The following is a 20620-nucleotide window of genomic DNA, read 5'->3' as shown; positions in this document are numbered from 1 at the left end:
CTACCAGACACTGGACTGAGGGCTTATTCTGGCAGATCCTATGGGTTAGTGCCTCCGGCTGAGATCTGATTACCAGGCTTTCTCTTCCTGTGTGTGTGCGTGTGTGTGTGTGTGTGTGTGTACGCGCTCGCGCCTACGGAGTTGTCTATGTTGGTGTCTCTGCATTTCTGTGCATTTGTCAGCTTCTCCACGGATATGTCTGTTTCCGCTTGGGGGAGGGGGAGGTGATGTGCCCTTATATGTGTACAAGTAGGTGTATATGCTATGTTCAGATATACCTGTATCACACCCACGTAACCTGATTCCATTAGGGTAAACCATATGGTAATACCTCCCCCAAAGCAAAGCTGACTAGTGAGCCAGCCTGTCACGAACTAGGTCTGTGTACTGTAGATAAACTGGGTAATTGGACTCTCCACCTCCTCACTCAAAACAAACAGTCACAAACCGCCTACCCCCACATTGGAAGGAAGCTGGCCCCGGTCATCTGGGTACTTGGCTCTAGTGGCCCGCTCTCCTCGATCCTGTAGACAAGGTGAGCGTCTCGGCCGGGCCCGCTCCCTCCCCCGCGGGGACAGGCGCTGCCAGGGCTTATGTAAAGAGGTCACGGCCCGCTCCGCCGCGGGCGCACGCGGATTCCTGCACAGGTGTAGCGACGGCCAGCGACGTGCGCCGAGCAGGCTCGCCAGCCTTCCCCCAGGCGCGGCTCCACTTCGCCGCCGGCTGCTAATTTATTCTCCTCATCTGCATGTCTGACAGCGGGGTGAGGCCTGGGGAAGGACGGAGCGCCCTCTCCCTTGCTCCCTGCGCCGCCGGGCGGGGGCTCCCCACTCTCGGGGAATGCGCTGTCTGCGCCTCGCCACCGCGCTCCGAGAGCCTCGCCGGGTATGTGTACGCGGGGGCGTGGGCGCCGCGAGGGCTGGGAATTGCGGGGAGGGGGGCGGGGGGCAGGGCGGTGTCGGCGCCGAAGGATGTTAACTCCTTCCTCCCCGGAAGGAGGCCGAGCTCCCGCATCTCGGAGAGCCCCCAACCCCGCGCGCCCCGGAGCTTTCCGAGCAGTCGGCGGGGAGGGCTAAGGGAGAGCTCGGGCCAGGCGGTACGGGGCGTGATGCCGCCGCGGGAGGGCGCCCTCCGCCGCCGCGTCTTCCTTGAAAGTTGGCGAGGGGTTGCGAAGCCCACCGCCGTCGGCAAGGGCGCGTGGCCCCCGGCTACCCTTGATTCGCCCCATTCCTCTTGCAGGGCCAGGCGTGGACGCCGCCGGACCGCTAGGCTTGCAGGACCGTAAAGCGCAGGCGGACGTCGGGGCCCCTGCCGGAGGTCGGGTGGGAGCTGGCGCAGGGTAGCTAGATGGAGGCGGCGAGAGGGGGAGCAGGAGCCGGCGGGGAGTAGACCGCGGGCCCCTGGGCTCGCACCTTCCCCGGCGCCTGGGAGCTCGGCGGGCGCGGGGCTGCGGCCAGCGGACCCCCCAGTGCTGCCATGGAGGTGCCGAGCGTCAAGGACTTCCAGTGGAAGCGCCTGGCGCCACTGCCCAGCCGCCGGGTCTACTGCTCCCTGCTGGAGACCGGGGGGCAGATCTATGCTATCGGGGGCTGTGACGACAATGGCGTCCCCATGGACTGCTTCGAGGTCTACTCCCCTGAGGCCGACCAGTGGACCGCTCTGCCGCCCTTACCCACGGCCCGGGCCGGGGTGGCTGTCACCGCCCTGGGGAAGCGGATTATGGTAATCGGGGGTGTGGGCACCAGTCAGCTGCCCCTGAAGGTCGTGGAGATGTACAACATCGATGAGGGCAAGTGGAAGAAGAGGAGCGGGCTGCGCGAGGCAGCCATGGGCATTTCTGTCACGGCCAAAGGCGAGTGGACCAGGGCTGAGGGGGGCAGTGGGGAGGAACTGGGGAGCCACGAGGAAGGGAGTGAGAACCAACACTGATTTGGGGAACCCACTATTTGATCTCATTTGATCCTCACAATAGACACTAAAACTAGGAATCGACTGGCCTTATTTTACAGATGGGAAAATTGAGTCGCGGGGAGGTGAAGTGTCTAGCAATTCTATCAGACTCCGGAGCTCCACTCCACCGGGTGCCTCCCAGCACGCTAGGCGGGCCAGGCGAGAGGCAAGAGTTGGATCTGTGGGCTGTAAGGTTTAGTGCACTGTCTCTGAAGACATTCAGCATAATGAGGAAGCCTCCCACCCACAAACTCCTCATCCCCTGGAATCTGCCTTGCAGGTGCCACTACCTCCAGGCACCTTTTGGGGTCCTGGGGCTGGACCCCGTCTTTAATATCCTGCCAGCTCCTGGCCTCAGGGAGGAGAGGGAGGAGCTCAGAGGAGGGGCAGTCACTCCATCCTTGTACCATCACCAGGCCCCACTGAGAGGGCTGCTGGCCTTCAACCTCCCTCACCATCTAAGTGGAGACCAGAATGTGCTCCGGCAGGACCCTGCCCTGGTTCTTGGGTTCTCAGGGCATGCTGACCACGGGCTTTAGGATTCTCATTTCACCAGCTCAAACCCCTCATTTCCTTCTGCTAAAATACAAAGAGTTTTATGGGAGATTCCCCAGCAGAAGTTAGGAGGCCTGAAGTTCAGACACGCTTGACTGAGTAGCACAGACTTGAGACTTGCAGGGGAACGTGACCTTCCGTCCCGCTCTCCTTCCCTTCTCTACTTCTCTTGCAAAGTCATCCCAGATGCATGCTGGGTCTACTGTAGATCAGCACCCATATTTCCTGAGACCTGCCCTGGTACAGGCCCAGTGCTAGGCCCCAGGGAGGAAGGAAAGACACAGAAGATCTCGTCCTGCCTTCAGGAGCCTGGGTCTGAACCGTGAAGGTAATCAGAAGCTTTAACCCAGAATCCCTCAGGACAGGATGGCCAGTGGGGCCTTCATGACCTCCTAGTAAGAAAAGATGGAAGGTGTGGAGGCCCGTAGGAAAAAAGCGAGGGAAATAGTTCCCCTGTAGCCCCAGGCCTCAAAAAATGGTGCTGAAAGATGAAAAACTAACATGCATTGAGTCCTTACCATGGGTGCTTGTATGTATTAACCTCTTTAATCCCCGCAGCTGGTGCCATGAAATGCTGTTATTATCCTCATTTTAGAGATAAGTATTTTGAGACCCAGAGAGGTTAAGACATTTGCCCAAGGTTACACAGTTAGTAAGTGATGAAACTGAGACTCAAACCCATACAATTGCCTCCCAGTCTATACTCTTAGCTATGCCAGCGAGTGGGTTCAACAGTAGTTTACTAAGCATTTACATGCCTACTGTGTGCCAGACATTGTACCAGATGCTGGGGCCACCCATTAACAAGTTCTCAAGGACTTAGCAATCTACTGGGAAAAGCAAACAGATTATTTCAGTACCTTTTGTTTTTACGTGGTAAGGAGGGTGATGGAGGATCCATGGGAGGTGCTGAGCAGTATTTGCAGTGGGCTCAGGGACTCCCGAGTGAATCTGAAAAGATGACTAGGAATTGGGCTCCTGAGTGAATGTAGAGTGGGTGGGAGGATTCCCAGGTGGAAGTGTGTTTCAGGTGACACAAGAATGGGAAGGTAGAGCTTAAAAAAAAAAAAAAAAATTAAGGTCAATTCCTTCATTGTTAGGCCCCACCTCCAGGCCCTGCTCTAGAATATTTTATATGTAGGGGGGAAAAAAAAAAACTGTTGCCGTCGAGTCAATTCCAACTCATAGCGACCCTATAGGATAGAAGAGAACTGCCCCATAGGGTTTCCAAGGAGCAGCTGGTGGATTAAACTGATGACCTTTTGGTTAGCAGCCGAGCTCTTAACAGCTATGCGACCAGGGTTTCCATAGGAAAAAAAAAAAATATATATATATATATATATATATATATATATATATTATGTATATATAACCAAACCAAAAACCCATTGACATCAAGTCGATTCTGACTCATAACAATCCTATAGGACAGAGTAAAACTGCCCCGTAGGGTTTCCAAGGAGCACCTGGTGGAGTCAAACTGCTGGCCTTTTGGTTAGCAGCTGTAGCTCTTAACCACTACACCACCAGGGTTTCCTATACAAGGAGCTCTAGTGGTGCAGTGGTTAAGAGCTTGGCTGCTAATCAAAAGGCTGTCAGTTCGAATCCACCAGCCACTCCTTGGAATCCCTATGGGGCAGTTCTGTCCTGCCCTATAGGGTCGCTATGAGTCGGAATCAACTCAGAGGCAGTGGGTTTTATATACATAAAACATTGGAAAGCAGAACTCACCCCTACAATAACCTGCAAAATAAAGACCTCTAAGAGCCTAAAGTAGTGAGGACTGGCTGCTGGAAGACAGGCTGGTCCCTGGGAAAGAGGGCCCTGCGGGGGACCTGGTTACCTGGCTGGGCTACAGGAGGTACAGAGATGAGGCCGAGGGAAACACAGATGACTTGTGCATCCTCTCTGGTGCAGTGTGTCAGGGTAGGCCCTCCAGAGGCCACCTACAGCCATGCCCATAGAGAATGGGAGGGGACTCATTCCTCTTCTGGGTGCCCAGCTCACTGCTGGGACCACAGAGTCTTCATTTCTGTCCAGCTCTATCCCTCAGGCATCTCAGAGCCCGGTGTCCTTTCCTCTGAAGCCTCATCTCTCCCACCTCTCACCATTTCTCTTTCAGTCCAGGGTGCCTCCTGGAGCCCAAGGCCTTCCAATTTCTGAGGGACAATGGCATTCCCCCATGGGGGTGGCAGACAAAGAGAGAACCAATGTGCCCCAAGGCCCAGTGACAGCAGGGCTGAACTCATTCCTAAAGGCCCCAGTGTGGGAATGCCTGGGGGACAAGCACCACTGAGGCCTCAGGGGAATAGCCTTCCTTCTTGGCATCCCCTCTGACTGCTCACAAAGGAGGAGAATGGAGAGGACAAGACCTACAGAGGTTGTCCAAGCCTAGACTTCACTGCAGTCTTCACCTATGCAGGGCTTGGTATTCCAGGTTTAACCAAGAATTGGACACCGAGGAAGACTAAGGCATACAGTCTCAACAGGGCTTCAAGAATACCCAGGCTCAACCATGGCAGGGACTGTTAAGGGTGCCATCAACCCCAGTGACATATATTTGTGGCTCACTCTGATGGAGCAGTGGGTGGGAACTTGGCCTGGCCTCAGTGCTGGTGCTCAGGAGTTAACCGAGCCTGGCGTTGGAGGTGATGGGTCCTGGCGGGCTTGTCTCACAGAGTCTGTGAGCTGAGCCAGGGGTTGTGTGTGGCCTTTCTCCTTAGATTACCGAGTGTATGCAGCAGGCGGGATGGGCTTGGATCTCCGGCCCCACAACCACCTCCAACACTATGACATGCTCAAGGACATGTGGGTATCCCTAGCGCCCATGCCCACCCCGAGATATGCTGCCACCTCCTTCCTCCGAGGCTCCAAGATCTATGTGCTGGGTAAGGATGGGTTATCTGGTCCACACCTCCTCTCCTCCCTTCCCTTGAGTCAGTTCTCATGGGAAGCAGGGCCTGTGTGCTGAGCGGTGGCCTTGGCACTGGGGATAGTCATTCTGCCCCACTCCTTAGGGAGCTTGGGTAGCAGTCAGGGGGAGACTCAGCTTCTATCCTCAGGGACTTATTTTTCTGGCAACCTCCACCCCGCTCTGCCCTACTCCTTAGGGAGCTTCCTGTATTCTTGGGTAGCAGTCAGAGGGGGAGACCCAGCTTCTATCCCCAGGGACTTATTTTTCCGGCAACTCCCACCCTGCTCTGGCCTTCAGGGGGACGACAGTCCAAGTATGCAGTCAATGCCTTCGAGGTCTTTGACATCGAGACTCGTTCCTGGACCAAGTTTCCCAACATTCCCTGCAAGCGGGCCTTCTCCAGCTTTGTGACCCTAGACAACCGCTTGTACAGCCTGGGAGGCCTGCGGCAGGGCCGGCTCTACCGGCAGCCCAAGTTCCTGCGGACGATGGACGTGTTTGACATGGAGCAGGGTGAGCTGCTCCCTCAGGGTGCCCCCGTGGAAGCCCTAGCTGCCCACCTCCCTCCTGGCCAATCCCCTTGCCTTACCCCCACCCCATCCGTACTCTGACAGAGCCATCCATCTACTTGGTAACTGGTAAGGGCCACATACCAAGCTGAGGTGAGCCTTTCTGAAGTCTGAACACATCTTTCCATTCAGGGCCACTTTTAGGGTTAAATTCTTTCATCTGTACTGGGTCCTTTTGGGTTGGTTGGTTGCTTTTTATCAATGCCTCTAGTGCAAATGATGAATTGGCTGTTGACCAAAAGGTTGACAGTTTGAGTCCACCCAGAGATGCCTCAGAAGGAAGGCCTAGCGATCTACTTCCTAAAAATCACCCATTGAAAACCCTATGGAGTACAGTTCTACTCTGACACACACGGGGTCGCCATGGGTCAGAGTCAACTCGAAGGCAACTGGTTTCCACCTGTTGTCTCTCTTATTACAACATCTGCGCAGGGGCAGGTCCAGGAGGGGTCTTCCCTGCATGGCTGCCTCTGATTAGCCCCTTCCCAAGCTCAGAGCCTGAGAACAGGATCCCTTTGGAGGTAGAACGAGGTGATTCACTGTTGGGGATTTGGAGTCCTCAGAGACGGCACCTTGCATGGGAAAGGGTAGAAGCCACGGAGGGTGTGTCATTTCAAACATCTGGAGACATCAGGTGTGTCCGGAGCCCACAGGGTGAATGGAATGGAGACGCTGCCCAGAGGCAGAGATATTCAGGGCTCAGTCTGTATTTTTGGGAAGTGGTCGGCATCTAACTCTCTCTCTCTTTCTCTGCGGGGCCTGTAGGGGGATGGCTAAAGATGGAACGCTCCTTCTTCCTCAAGAAGCGGCGGGCAGACTTTGTGGCTGGCTCTCTGAGTGGACGGGTCATAGTGGCCGGAGGACTTGGTAAGGATGGCACTTCCAGGCTGGACTGTATTATGGCTCTGGTGCTTGGCGGGCCTCTGGCACTCTGCACAAGCAGGAAAGGGTATGGCTCCTTGCATACCACCTGCTTACCCATCGATTCCAGAGAACTCAGAACACTCCCTTCCCCAGCCTAGGCTTCACATATCCACAAATGGGCCCCAAGGATCATCAAAGACCCAAGGTCTTTCTGCCTTCTTACAAGGGAGAAACTCAGGCCCAGAGAGAATAAGGGACATACTGATAGCCAGTAATTCATCAGACTGGCTGAGCACAGGTCCCTGGGGCCCTATCCACGACTTAACGGAGACACAGCGTGGAAGAGATTAGCCTTGGTCCTCTTTCTCTCATCTGTCTTTCCTCCTTGGATACCCAGCTCTGTGTGAAAGAGGAAAGCAGTCTATCAAATTATTCTGAGTTAGGAGTTTGATGTACTAGCCCTCCCAGAGATTATTGGGATTTTAAAGAAGGGACTCTAAGGGTGAAAGCCTTAACATCAACAGAAACCCCAACAGGGGAGATAAATTGGCCGCAGGGCTTCCAGGCACCCAGAGAGAACTTTGTGTGGAAGAATTCCCACTTTACCCATCGTGAAAGTAGCCGAGTACGAGCTAGACCTTGTGGGCAGCTTTCTTAGTAAAAAGCAGGAGGGAGGCAATAGTACTCTAAAGACTTCTAGGAAAAGCACCCAGCAAAACCAGTTGCTGTCGAGTCGATTCCAACTCATGGCAATCCCATGTGTGTGAGAGTAGAATTCCATAAGGTTTTCAGTGGCTGATTTTTTTGGAAATAGATTGCCAGGCCTTTCTTCCGAGGTGCCTCTGGGTGGATTTGAATCCATAGTCTTTTGGTTAGCAGCCAAGCACTTAGCCATTTGTACTACCCAGGGACTCCAGGGAAAAGGAAGAGTTGGAGAAAATAAAACTTACTCTTAAGGAAATGGAAAGCCTGGGAGAGGGTAGGGGGGCAAAGTGGCTGCTTGACAAAAGCCACCAGCCTAGGACAGGAAAGAGGGAAGAGGAGGTGCCTTGCCTTCTGCTTGTGGGCTTCTGAGGAAGGGGGAGCTGCTGCAGGATAGCTGGACTCCTTTGTAAGCTCTGACTCCCTTGGTGCTTCCAGGGAACCAGCCCACGGTCCTGGAGACAGCAGAGGCATTCCACCCAGGGAAGAACAAATGGGAGACCCTCCCTGCCATGCCCACGCCCCGCTGTGCCTGCTCCAGCATTGTCCTCAAGAACTGTCTCCTGGCTGTTGGGGGTGTCAACCAGGGTCTGAGCAATGCAGTGGAAGCCCTGTGTGTCTCTGACGCCTAGCTGCCCCTGGGCCCAGCACCTTTGCCCTGGACTCCATCACCCTACTCTTGACCTGAGGAATGGTCTCTTCATAGCAGCTTGGGCTACTTCCCAGGGGGCCAGCTCCTGCCAGTAAGTCAGGCCCTGTGCTTTAAGTGACCACCCTTCCCCTTTAAACTCTACCAACCCCAGAAAACTGTCAGGAGTGCAGAGGACTCTACCAGACCCAGGTCGGAGCTAAGCTATCCTCTGGGGAGAGAGAGACCCCAGTTACTGCTCAGAGCTCAGCTATCCTCTGGGGAGGGACCCCTGTTACTGCTCAGGCACAGAAAGGCCCAGAAGTGTCTCCTGCCCCTACTCCTCTGAGCTCCACGCTCTCCCTTGAGTCCCCCTGTGTCTACCTCTCCCCTGCCTCCAGGGCAGGAGGTGGTCTGGGCAGTGCTACCCGGAGGATGAAATATCGCAGTCCTTCCTCCAGCTCTGAACTAGTTTGAGGGTTTCTTGGGATGGAAAATGGGAAAAGGTTGGGAGACCCAGACCCCCCCTTCTCTCCTTTGGTCTTCACCCCTTCCCCACTTGGTGTCAGCTGTGGGCCTGGACCTCTTCTACTCAGCAAGAACTGGACTTGGAGCCAGAGGCTGTCCCACTGGGAGGGAAGCCGGTTCACTTGGGCCGGTCCCAGTCAGAGCCTTGGCCAGGAAGGACCCATGCCTCTGGGGGTCCTTGATGGGTATGTGAGGGTAGGAGGGAGCAAACTCCCAGTCCTGGGCCTGCTCCCCCTTCTCTCCTTCCTCCCACTTCTGCCACCCCCTCCCACCAGAGGCCTGACCCTTTTGTCACCGACAGCCCCCAGAGTGTTTTCTGTGTGAAACCTTTTCATTTATACTGTGGCATCAAAATCCACCAGGAATGGATTAATTGCACTCTGGTTAATAGCAGCAGCACAATGATTAAAATCTATATTCATATCCTCTCTGGCACCCTGGTGCAGTGGTGGGGTGCAAGTTATCTGTGGGTCAAGAAGACTTGATGAAACAACCCCTCTGGCGTTCTCAGGCCCCAAGGACCACCTATCCTTGGCAGTTCCCACTGAAGGGTTGCCTTCAAAACACCCCCAGCAGAATAGCCGGGTATATCCCTTCTCTTATGCATCAAGACTCCAAGCGAACGTTAAGAAAGGTTCATTCATGAACTGTCTTCTGCATTAGCTTACTCCTCATGTCTAACCTAGATTCATTCAGCTTAAGCTCATTTTTGTCTTGTGCAGACTGGAAAGGGAATTTCTTACTGACTAAGAAACTTGAAGACGGTGCCTCCTTTCAGCATGTATTAACACCTCTTTCTGGTTCCCAGCAATTTTAAAGCACTGTGCTACCACTGGGATCCTGCGATGAATGAGATGCCCTGAAGGGGTTGTGGAGGAGCAGATGACGCAGCACGTGATAGTCTTAATTATTTTTCATGGAGGTGTGAACAGAGGAGGAACCCTTTTTCAGATCTGAGGGTCAGGGAGAGCACCCTCAAGGAAGTAACACCACTACGGAGCCTGCAAGGACTAGTAGGACCTGGGTCTTTAAGGGGTAGGGATTTTTTTCGCCCTTTCTCTGGGCACTTGGACTTTGCCCTTACTTGGGCCCTAGAAGGGCTCTGCCACCTGCTGGCAGCCTTTCCTCCCCACCTGGGTTTTGAGGCATCATCCTGTGGCCACTGGTGCCCCCTGGTGAGAGCAGAGCAGACTGCAGCAAGCCCTTCCCTTTTGCTTCCAACCAGTTGGCAACTCTGACTCATGGCGGCCCGTGGGTGTCAGAGTAGAACCATGATCTATAGGGTCCTCGATGGCTGAGATTTTGGAAGTAGTTCACCAGGGCTTTCTTCCAAGGCATCTCTGGGTGGCCTCAAACCTCCAACTTTTCAGTTAGCAGCCAAGCATATCAACCATTTGCAGCGCCCAGGGACTCCTCCCTATTGCTTCTAGATCCCACTATTTTTGGTTACAGCTGCTTGGAGTAACAGAAGATGGGGCTGGAGGAGCTGCAGATATTATGAAGGAGGAAACAGCATGCTAGGAGAATCGGGTCCACAGTTCAGCCCTGGGATCGTCTCCCCATTCCACTTCCTTTTCTGCACATCTCCCTCCCATCCTCCCCAATCCCCTCACCAGGACAGATGTTTACAAACTGACAACAGGGCTGCCTCCATCCCCTCCAAGAGGAAACCAAGCTTTGGGGTGTCTTTCTAAGCATACACAACAGTACCATATCCAGATGGGACTAAGGTGTTTTAAAGTGGTCAGAACCTTAGGGACACCAAACCAAACCTGTTGCTTTCAAGATTATTCCGACCCATAGCGACCCTATAGGACAGAGTAGACTACCCCATAGAGTTTCCAAGGAGTGCCTGGTGCATTCCAACTGCCGACCTTTTGGTTAGCAGCCAAGTTCTTAACTGCTGTGCCACCAGGGCTCCCTTAGAAGTACCAAACCAAACCCAGTGCCGTCGATTCCGACTCATAGCGACCTTATAGGACAGAGTAGAACTGCCCCATAGAGTTTCCAAGGAGCGCCTGGCAAAGTCGAACTGCCAGCCCTTTGGTTAGCAGCCGTAGCACTTACCCACTACCCCACCAGGGTTTCCTTTAGAAGTACAGCCAGCACTAAATGGTTCTTCCCATTTTCAGAGGTCGGGGGTCGCCCCTGGAGCCTGTGAGGTAAGTAGGGCTGGTGCTGGTACGTGCTGTGGACTTACTTTTGGAGGCCCATTCTGGGAAGATTCTGGGGAGCCTCAACAAGGAGTGAGGGAAATGTGGATTGTCCTTGTTAAACCGTGTGGCCCCATACCTTACATCACCACAGAGGCAGCACAGGATCTGGGGTCCAAGATGCACACTTCCCTTTACAGGCTCTCCATTCACCATCCCGCTCTTGGAAGTCCCCGCGTCTTTTTTCATTTCCCCGTCTGTATAAGAGGAGCAGTAATAATGCTGTCTGACAGGGTGCTAAGGCATCCGCTTCAATCTGCAGATCAACTCTGAAGTAGGTAGTATCCTCCCCATTTTGCAGATGAGAACACTGAGACTGGACTTGGAGAGGTTGTATAACTTGTGCAATGTCAAGGGCTAGTGAGTGACTGAGCCAGGAGTGATTCCAGAACTGTGACCACAGCACTGCATTGCCTCACATGGACCAGCACAGAGGAAAGGCAGGGCAGTCAGCTCCAGTGCTCTGTGACGGGCTTCTAAATGGCAGCCTGGGAGGGTGGAGACTTGGTTTTCCAAAGAGTGAGCGTAAGGATTTGCAAGGAAAGGTTAGGAAAGGCTCTCTGAAGAGAAAAGAGCACAGAGCATCCCTAAATTTATCTTCTAGCTTTTTCATTCCATTGGCTATTTCTTTGAATGGTGACATCAATGTTAATATTTCAGACATTAACACGTGCCCGGCAGGGAGCTAGACTTAGGATTCTTGCCTTTCAGCACCTGCAACCTTGGGAAGGAGACAGGACTAAACCTGCAGTTACTATTTGATAGATTAATTGCTGGCCTTTGCCAGCACTACCCAGAGGTGCCCTACCCAGTGGGAGCTGCAGAGAGCAGAGGACCCCCTGAGGCAGTCAGGGCAGGTTTCTGAAAAATAAATCTCAAACTGCACTTTGAAAGAAGCAGAAGACCAGCCAGGCAGAGGAGGAGAGGGCCTTTGAAGCAAGAGGGACCTGGGTTCAAATCATGATTGTTATGTACTGGTTGTCTCATGTTGGGTACATAGCTTAACCTCTCTGAGTCTTAGTTCCCTTATTCGTAAAACGGGCAAAATAAGGCCACACTTATGAAGATGTTGTTGTTGTTAGGTGCCTTCAAGTCCGTTTTGACTCACAGCAACCACAGAGTAGAACTGCCTCATAGGGTTTTCTTGACCTTAATCTTTATGGAAGCCGATGGACAGGACGATTTGCCCACAGAGCGGCTGGGTGTGTTCAAACTGCCAACTTTCCACATCAGTAAATAAGGGTTTAACTGATAAAAAAAAAAAAAAAAAAAAAGGGTTTAACTGATAGCACCACCAAATCAAAACTGTTGCCATCAAGTCGATCCTCACTCACAGCAACCCTGTAGGACAGAACAGAACTGCCTCATGGGGCTTTCTAGGCAGTAAACTTCATGGAAGCAGACGGCCACATCTTTCTCCTGGAGAGCGCCTCATAGGTTTGAACCACCGGCCTTTTGGTTAGCAGCCAAACACTTAACCACTGTGCCAGCAGGGCTACTTTATGAGGATAAGGGCTACCTTAAAAAATAAAAAAATAAAAGTTGCTATAGAGTGAATTCCAACTATGGCGAACCCAAGTGTGTCAGGGTAGAACTGTGCTCCACAGGGTTTTCAACGGCTGTAATCTTTCAAAAGTAGATTGCCAGGCCTTTCTTCTAAGCTGCTCACTTCGCTGTTTGTGCCGCTCAGGGACTCCTAAGAGGTGCCTTCTACACGTAGATGATTTGCATAAATGTGGTGAGTAGCTGCCTTATTTTTGCTGTTGAGGTAGGGGTAGAGGTCTTCTCAAGCCCCATGAGGGAAAGGCTTTGCTTATTTGGGTGACAGTAGGCAGAGGATACTCTGGGGGGGAGGGTGTGTCTTGCGCACACACACACTCACACACACAGAGCTGGGGCCTCAGGCTCAAAATCATTTTAATTCGGAGGGTGAGTTTGCTGCAAAATTACACAGTCCACCCAACCCAGGACCATCTGTTGCCTTGGATGGTTTGCACGCAGCTGCCTCCCTCCAGAACCCTGCTGCGTGGCTAGCCACAAGGGCTAGAAGGACATTGCACCCTCAGATCCCTAAGAGCTTGGGAAAGAACCCCATGACTTCCACATGTTAAGAACTTCTGAGCTTCGTCCGTAAGGAGGAAACCTGGTCTTTCTCACCTACCTTCATAGCCGATGGTTACTTGAAGGGAAGAACTGGGAAAGGATCTCGGAGCCCCAGTCCCAGTCCCTACTTCAGCCAGATGGAATTCTGAGTTCCTCAGACAGCTTCTCTTTACCATGCAAAGGCCCCAGCCACCTACCTCCTCCAAAGAGAAAACAGTTGGCAGATGACTCAGAGGGTCAGGGGGTGAGGGACTGGAGGCTGGGAAGTGTCTCAAGACTTGGTATCTCAGTGACACTTCAGTGCAGTTGGGTTTTCTGGGAGATTGGAGAGAAATGTGTTCTTCTCCCCTTGTCCTTGAGGGGTCCCTGCCTGCCGACACCACAGACAGAAGGGGTCTCCCAACCAACAGAAAATGGGCCTTGATCCTAATCTCAGCTTAGCACATCATATTCTTAGAAACAAACATTTATAACCAAACCAGTTGCCATCAAGTTAACTCTGACTCATGGTGACCCCATGTGTGTCAGAGTAGAACTGAGCTCCGTAGGGTTTTCAATGGCTGATTTTTTGGAATTAGATCACCAGGCCATTCTTCCAAGTTCTCCTTCTTTGTCCCACGGCCACCGCCACAGTTCAGACCCTCATTGCCCCTCATGAGAATAACTTCAGCAGCCTCCCAACCCCGGTTCCCCCACACCCAGGCTAGCTCTCTTCCAAGCCACGCTCTGCATTGCTACTAAATTCCCTCTGGCCTTTCAGAAATCTTTTTCCTCTACAAATCCGACTGTATCGTTTCTGAGCTGTAAAATCCTGCCACAGCTTCCCCTGCCCCTCCAGGTAATTCCCAGCTCTTGACTTTCTCTCCAAGCAGCCCTGGTGGCTCAGTGGTTAAGCACTTGACTGCTAATGGGAAGGTGAGCAGCTCAGACCCGTCAGCCGCTCGCTCTGCAGGAAAAAGCTGTGGCAGTCTGCTTCTGTAAAGAGTACAACTTTGGAAATCCTATGGGCATTTCTACTCTGGCCTGTAGGGTCACTGCAAGTGAGAATTGACTTGATAGCAATGGGTTGTTAACGGGACTTGGTCTTTAAGGCCCTCCACAAAGATCCCACCTTCCAGCCTCCCCTCTTCACCTCTGCCCTGGGTTCCCACGGGAGACAGAGATGATTTGGGAGCGAGGAGTTTCCTGAACGCACCCCCTGCTCCTGTCTCCCTGTCCTGGCATGACCTGTCTCCTCCTCCTGGAGCGTCCCTGCCCTGGTACCTGGTGAACTAAGCCAGTCTCCCCACCCCACCTGAGTCTCACCCACCACAGGACTTCTGAGACACTCCTCTAGGATCCGACCACATCATATACAAGCCAGCGGAGTGCTGGGCACGTTTCTAGGTAAGCTATAAACAAGCAGAAAACAGCAGAATTGAATGAAAGAAATCCCTGAGCTCAGAGACTGCATCGGCTTTGAGAGGAGCCCTTGAGACACTTCCTCTTCCTCTGAGCCCCACTCTGGTCTGTGGCCTACCCAAAGCCACAGTGTATGATACAGATCTAGGCAATAAACATTAATTCAAATCCTCCTGCTTGGGGATGTGGTTTCCACCCTGGTTTGTCCTGGACACGCACAGGAGTGACAGGTCAGAACCGGGCTTTTCATGAGCTGTGGGTGGCAGCCAGTCAATGCACCCAGCCTGGTAATAACAGCTCCCTCCCCACCAGATAACGACCCTGTTGGCGCAATGGTTAAGCAATCAGCTGCTAGCCAAAAGGTCAGAGGTTTGAACCCACCAGCTCCTCTACAGGAGAAAGATGCATCAGCCTGCTTCCATAAAGATTACAGCCTTGGAAACCCTATGGGGCAGTTCTACTCCGTCTATAGGGTCACTCTGAGTCAGAATCCACTCAACAGCATTGGGTTTCACCCACCAGACTGTGCTAGTGCCACCCAAGACCTAGAGAAATGCGGGCTCCCGCCCCCCCAGCCAAGGGCGAGAAACTGGTGACCCAGCTAAAGAATGTGCTTTGCTTGGAGTTTACATTCCAGGATCAGCTTGGGAGGCCAAGGGCTCAGGTTGCCAGTGCGAGCCAGGCACTGGGAAGTGGGTGGCATTGGGCAGACTTCCTCCCACCCCACCAACCCCCGGGTACATCTCCATGCCCTGCAGGGTCATTCCTGTGCCTCGCTGGGTACAGGGTGGCAGCTAGGGAGTCAGGGCCTGGGGAGAAGACACCCCCCACCTTCACAGGGATTACATGTAAATGGAGTGTGAAGTGCCAGCCCTGAGCCACAACACCCAACCCCAGGAAGTCCCTGGCTGCTGGGGAGCACTTAACAGTTTATAAAGAGCTTCTGGAGTCCCTGAGTGGTGCGAACAGGTAATGCTCTGCTGCTAACTGAAAGGCTGGCAGTTCAAGTCTACCCAGAGTTACCTCAGAAGAAAGGCCTGGCCATCTACTTCCAAAAAGTCACCCATTGGAAACCCTGCGGAGCACAGTTCTGCTCTGACACACGTGGGGTCACCGTGAGTCAGGTTGGTTTGCCAACAGCTGGTTTTAATTTAAGGCACTCCCATATTCAGTCTCCTTTGACCAATTACGGCGCGCTGGTGGCGCAGCAGTAAGGCATTGGGCTGCTTTGAATCCACCAGCCGTTCCTTGGAACCCCCTACTCTGTCCTATGGGGTCACTATGAATCGGAACTGATGGCAGCTGATTTGGTTTGGGTTCTTTTGACCAGTTAGGCACTGAGGCCTAGAGAGACTGACTCACTTGCCTGAGGTCAGAATGAGCGGCAAAGCTGGAGGTAGAGCCCCATCCTCTGACTTCTCCTCTGGGGCTCGTGTCCCCCCGCCTCACCTACAGCAACAGCCTCTGTTCACTCAGATCTACCCCAAGCCCCCAAATTCCCAGGTCAGTGAAGGATCAATAAAAGAGTGGGCATGCAGGCCGCAAATCACTCACCCAGACTCACCCCCTCCATTTCTGGATGGCTAAAAAGATGTTAAGGGGCACTGGTGGCACGGCGGCTAAGCACTTGGTTGCTAACTGAAAAGTGCGTGGCTTCCACCCACCAGCCACTCCACGGGAGAAAGACGTGGCAATCTGCTTCCGTAAAGATTAAACTCATTGCTGTAGAGTCGATTCCAATTCATAGCAATCCTGTAGGGCAGAGTAGAACTGCCCCCTAGGGTCTCCAAGGCTGTAGATCTTTATGGAAGCAGACTGCCACATTCGTTTCCTGGGGAGGAGGCTGGTAGATTTGAATCACCTACCTTTTGGTTAGCAGCCGAGCTCGTTAACCACCGAGCCCCCACGGCCACCAAGGACTGTGACTAACATTACCCGATAAGCAAAGTAAGCACGTGATTAGGGCATCAACAAAACAGGGGCGCCAGTTGTCCAAAGTAAAAATCCATAGACACCGAGCAGACAGGACACAAGGAAAAGTGAGTGCCACAGTGGAAGGGGACTGGCAGGGCACTGAACGAAACTGATACCAGCTCCAGCCCATGAGAATGTGCCAACCGGAAATGAAGGTCACGCACGGCCCCGAGGGCGCCCATGCACAAGGTCGTTTAAGCTGTGAGGCCCCACCACTTCAACACCTTCATTGACATCTGTCTCTTATGGTCCCCTCCCATGTAATTGAAACTCCTTATCTCTGTGAGTCTCTTGGGAGTATACTGTTTCTTTCTATTAAACAAGAGGTGGGGTGGGGCTATGGAGGCCAACTCTTGCTACATTCACCCAATATGCAATTGGACCCAAGATGAGCCATTACTGGGTAAGGGCGGATTATATTAATAGATAACGGCTCTCTGATCCATTTTGAGAGAAGCATCTTGTACATTCATGTCTGCTGATCCAGAAACTCCAGCCAGGAGGGCCAGCAAAGCTCTTTGCCATGATACGAACACAAGGGTATGCTCTTGCCTCTTGCGCATGTCCTGGCAAACATCTGAGAAGAACTCCAATCCCTGATGACGTGCAAAAGCGAGGGAACTGGAGTAAGTCGACCACTGCAATGTATTCAATCAAGTTACTTTTTAACTGTATAGCATTTATGTACAGAGTTATAAGTCCTAAGTTTTGTAAACAGTAATATTTATAACTTTAACTTTAGAATATGTTTGGCATACAGGTGGATAGAATCTAGCATACATTTAATATAATAGGAACATGGGTCATAATTTAATACCAACACAGCAAATGTCCAAAAAATACTGGAAATAATAATTTTCATTTAACATGAAAAATTTTAATTTATGTATCAAGTAAGTTTCATTTTTTATTGCCTGTTGCATGGGACACAGTGCTTGATATTACTCTGTATGTGCTGATAAATGAGGTATTGGGCACATTAAAAGGATGAAAAAATTCTGTATTTATCGTGCAAATTACATTTCTGTTTTGAACCAATAAGAGTGTTCTAAGTTTGTCTTCCAAGAAAGCAGCTAAGGGCGTTTATGAGAACATTATGCTTACATTTTACCAGAATATTTACGTATTTCTGTATAAGGAAACTGAACGGTGCCTCGAGGAAATAAATGCAGATTTAGATAATAAAAATTATATAAATGCACTTTATCTTCCATTTACCTTCAGACTGGCTTTCTTTTAAGAAATTGATTGATATTGCTATGACTCACAGAACAAGCTTGTTTGTCAAGGAGTAGTGCTAGTATTACTAGTATGTATCTCTGAATGTGGGAGTTGAACAATTCCGCAAAGAAATAAAATGTACATTTTATACATTTTGCATACAATAACAATTATATTTTCCTTTTCATTTCAGACTGATTGGGTATAATCTCACATTCAGTTCTCTCTCTCTCTTTCTCTCTTTCTGTCTCTCTCTCTCTGTCTCTCTGTCTCTGTCTCTCGACCACAGAAGAGGGCACCAGCGACACTATAAAAACGGGACAGGTGACGCATCTGGTCCTGTCCTGTGCAAAGCGAACCAAACACGTCTTCAGATTGAGTGTACCCTTGTGTTGCTCTTGCCCCTGTCAGGTATCAGACGTCGTCCAACCAACTGTGAAGACGCAGCATCAAAGGAGGGAAAGTGAGCACGCAAGTTTATAAGTAGTATTTCAAAATGAAAACACTTGTGGCAATCTGCCAAGGGCCCGTCAACAAATATTGTAAGACAAACAAATGAAATTACTTCAGACTGCCTTGTAAGTACTATTTCTTTTGGCAATCTCAGTCTTGAAGAACAAAATTACAGGTTCCAAATCAATTTTTTTTAACTTACTAATTTTCAAATATAAATTTTTGTGTTAATGTCCAAACTCGAATGTAAATCTCATTTTATAAAATTTACTTGTTCATAAATTTTAACTATTTTCAATTATTCAAATGTATTTGCTACCGTAGAATCAAATTTAAAAAGTGATGAAATTCTGTACCTAAGTAAAATGAAACAGCAGCCATTAAGTGGAACAAAAAAAGAAAGCTCACAGAAGATAAAAAGATGAGGATTTTTGAATCCCTAAAGACAACTCCAAAATTAACTTCCTTTTCAAAACATAATGAATCAAGAGACTTATTTTATCGAACGTTCAAGTTTAATGGGTGCAAGCCGTACTAGTACCGCTATGCTGAAATGCCTAAAAGCAACACTAATATAACATCATTTGTTCCAAATTCTGCATTCATTCTTTACTGTAGTAAAAAAAATTAATAATGGTCTAGAAAGTAAAACTATTTTAGAATCTGAAAGTGTCTCATTTGCAGACCCCATAAATAACAGAAATACAAATTCTGCTTTTTGGAATAATTTTTCTTCTAATGATGTAAATTATTGTTTCGAAAGAGGTCCAAGTGATTGTCAGCATAACAGTGGACTGTTTGAAAATTCGTGTTGAAAATTTCTGGATGGTAAACAAGCAAGGTTCTGCAGCCAGAATATATTTCTAGGGTGTAAAGCTAATGGTGGAAATTATAAGAGGGAGTGGCTACTGTACTCTCCATCAGTCAGCTCTGTGTATCGTTTTGTTTGCAAACTGGTCAGTCCTAAATCATCTAACTCTCGATTTGCTACAGGTGGATTTAGTGATTGGTGCAACTTGAATATGATTGACAAACATGAAAACAGTTCAATTCACAGAGATCGTATGTTGCCATATTTAAACCAGAGACATGGTTTTGGCTTAACTCACAGACTGGAAACACAAATTCGTGAAGAACGTCAATATTGGAAAGCCGTTTTGTGACGTGTTATTGCTGTCATTGTAACAGTGGCTAAGTGTGGACTATCTTTTTGAGGAAGAAATTATTTGTCAGGTCCCCACAAAATGGAAATTTTTGGTGTTTACTTGATCTTGTTGTTCAGTTTGATCCATTTTTAGCAGGTCCCATCTCAAAATATGGTAACACAGGTAACACATATGAAGAAGTAAGAAGGTTCAAGCAACTATTTTCAGTGAAATAAGTAGGGCTCAATATTTCAGTTTGTCTGTAGATTCCACTCCTGGTCTTTGTCATACAGATTAGCTGAGTATTGTTTTAAGATACGTATCTCCAACAGGTGGAAAATCTATCTAACAATTTACCACATTCACTAGCTTAAAAAGTCATACCGGTGAAGAAATTGCAAATCACGTACTTTTACATGCAGTTTTCAAAACTGATTTTTCCAAGTGCAGAGGCCAGTCCTATGACGATGCAGCCCATATGTCAGGGCGTTATAAAGGCAGCAACAGAACATTTTAGGATGTAATGAATACGCCATTTTCATGCCATGTGCTGTGCATTCCCTTAATCTTGTCCAGAAGCAATTGATCTTTCTTCTACTGCTCTGCACCCTACACATTTTTTCCACCTCTATTCACCGATGAGAAGTTCTTAAAACATATTTAGGCAACACTCGAGTATTAAAATGTCTTTGTAATACACGTTGGGAAACGCATGCTGTAGAAATGAGTGCAATCCTGGAATCGTACACTCAGGTTCTAGGTGCCTTAGAAAATATTGCTGAAGGCCAGACACAAAAGGAGACATCAAAAGAGAAGCTGAAAACATCGCCAACAAAATGCAGGCACTAGAGCTGATTTATGTTGACTGTGTGGAGTAATATACTGCAGCATTTTCATCAGACGAGTCCATCTCTCCACAATTCAGAAATAAATGTAAAGACACGCACAGATCTCTACCGGTCGTTAACAGGGTATTTACATAATTTAAGAGATTTTGAAAACACGACGAAACCAGTACTGCCAAATACTGATTATCAAGCAGTTCACTGTTGAAAAAGCATTAAAGAAACAAGTAAATGATGGAAGTTCCCCAGAAGTATTGAGCTCCAGGGATCAGTTTTGTGTAACCACATAGTACACCATCATGACACACGTGAATCCTGCATAAAAAGAAGGGTGAAAGGGTTTGAAGTTCTTTCAAATTGATTTTCCTTCTTAAAAGATGGGGCTATACCTGATGAAGAATGCTGAAGGCATCTGAGAAATTAGTGCAGGCTCACCCCAAGGACTTAAATACCAGTCTTTACGGAGAAGTGGGACAATTTCATTCTTACATGAGGACTAAGTTTACAGGTTCAGGAGAGACACATTTTACTCATGTCGGCATGTATGATTCCATA

At 50.0% G+C, this 20620-nt stretch overlaps 1 protein-coding gene across 3 annotated transcripts; it reads left to right on the top strand.

The window, feature by feature from the left end:
* Window positions 1-471: 471 nt before the first annotated feature.
* KLHDC8A (kelch domain containing 8A) lies at window positions 472-13849 on the top strand. Of its 3 annotated transcripts, none has more exons than XM_049858451.1 (7): window positions 472-535; window positions 760-885; window positions 1240-1852; window positions 5229-5393; window positions 5717-5932; window positions 6754-6855; window positions 7993-13849. In XM_049858451.1, exons 3-7 carry the CDS (start codon window positions 1477-1479, stop codon window positions 8184-8186), a joined length of 1053 nt encoding a protein of 350 aa, XP_049714408.1. In that variant the 5' UTR covers window positions 472-535; window positions 760-885; window positions 1240-1476; the 3' UTR covers window positions 8187-13849. The 3 variants fall into 3 exon arrangements, with proteins under 3 accessions (XP_049714408.1, XP_049714410.1, XP_049714407.1); XM_049858450.1 differs by having other exon boundaries at window positions 484-535; window positions 648-885; XM_049858453.1 differs by lacking the exon at window positions 6754-6855 and having other exon boundaries at window positions 478-885.
* Window positions 13850-20620: the final 6771 nt, after the last annotated feature.

Source organism: Elephas maximus, chromosome 18, assembly GCF_024166365.1.
Source record: "Elephas maximus indicus isolate mEleMax1 chromosome 18, mEleMax1 primary haplotype, whole genome shotgun sequence".
In the NCBI taxonomy this organism is placed as follows: Eukaryota; Metazoa; Chordata; class Mammalia; order Proboscidea; family Elephantidae; genus Elephas; species Elephas maximus.
This window is presented reverse-complemented; position numbering and strand designations above follow the sequence as displayed.

Excerpts from the sequence above, each read along its gene's own strand:
- KLHDC8A (XM_049858451.1), top strand. The coding sequence starts at position 1,477 with ATGGAGGTGCCGAGCGTCAAGGACTTCCAGTGGAAGCGCCTGGCGCCA. Across the intron at positions 1,853-5,228 it reads CATTTCTGTCACGGCCAAAG|ATTACCGAGTGTATGCAGCA; the intron begins GCGAGTGGACCA and ends CTTTCTCCTTAG. Across the intron at positions 6,856-7,992 it reads CATAGTGGCCGGAGGACTTG|GGAACCAGCCCACGGTCCTG; the intron begins GTAAGGATGGCA and ends TGGTGCTTCCAG.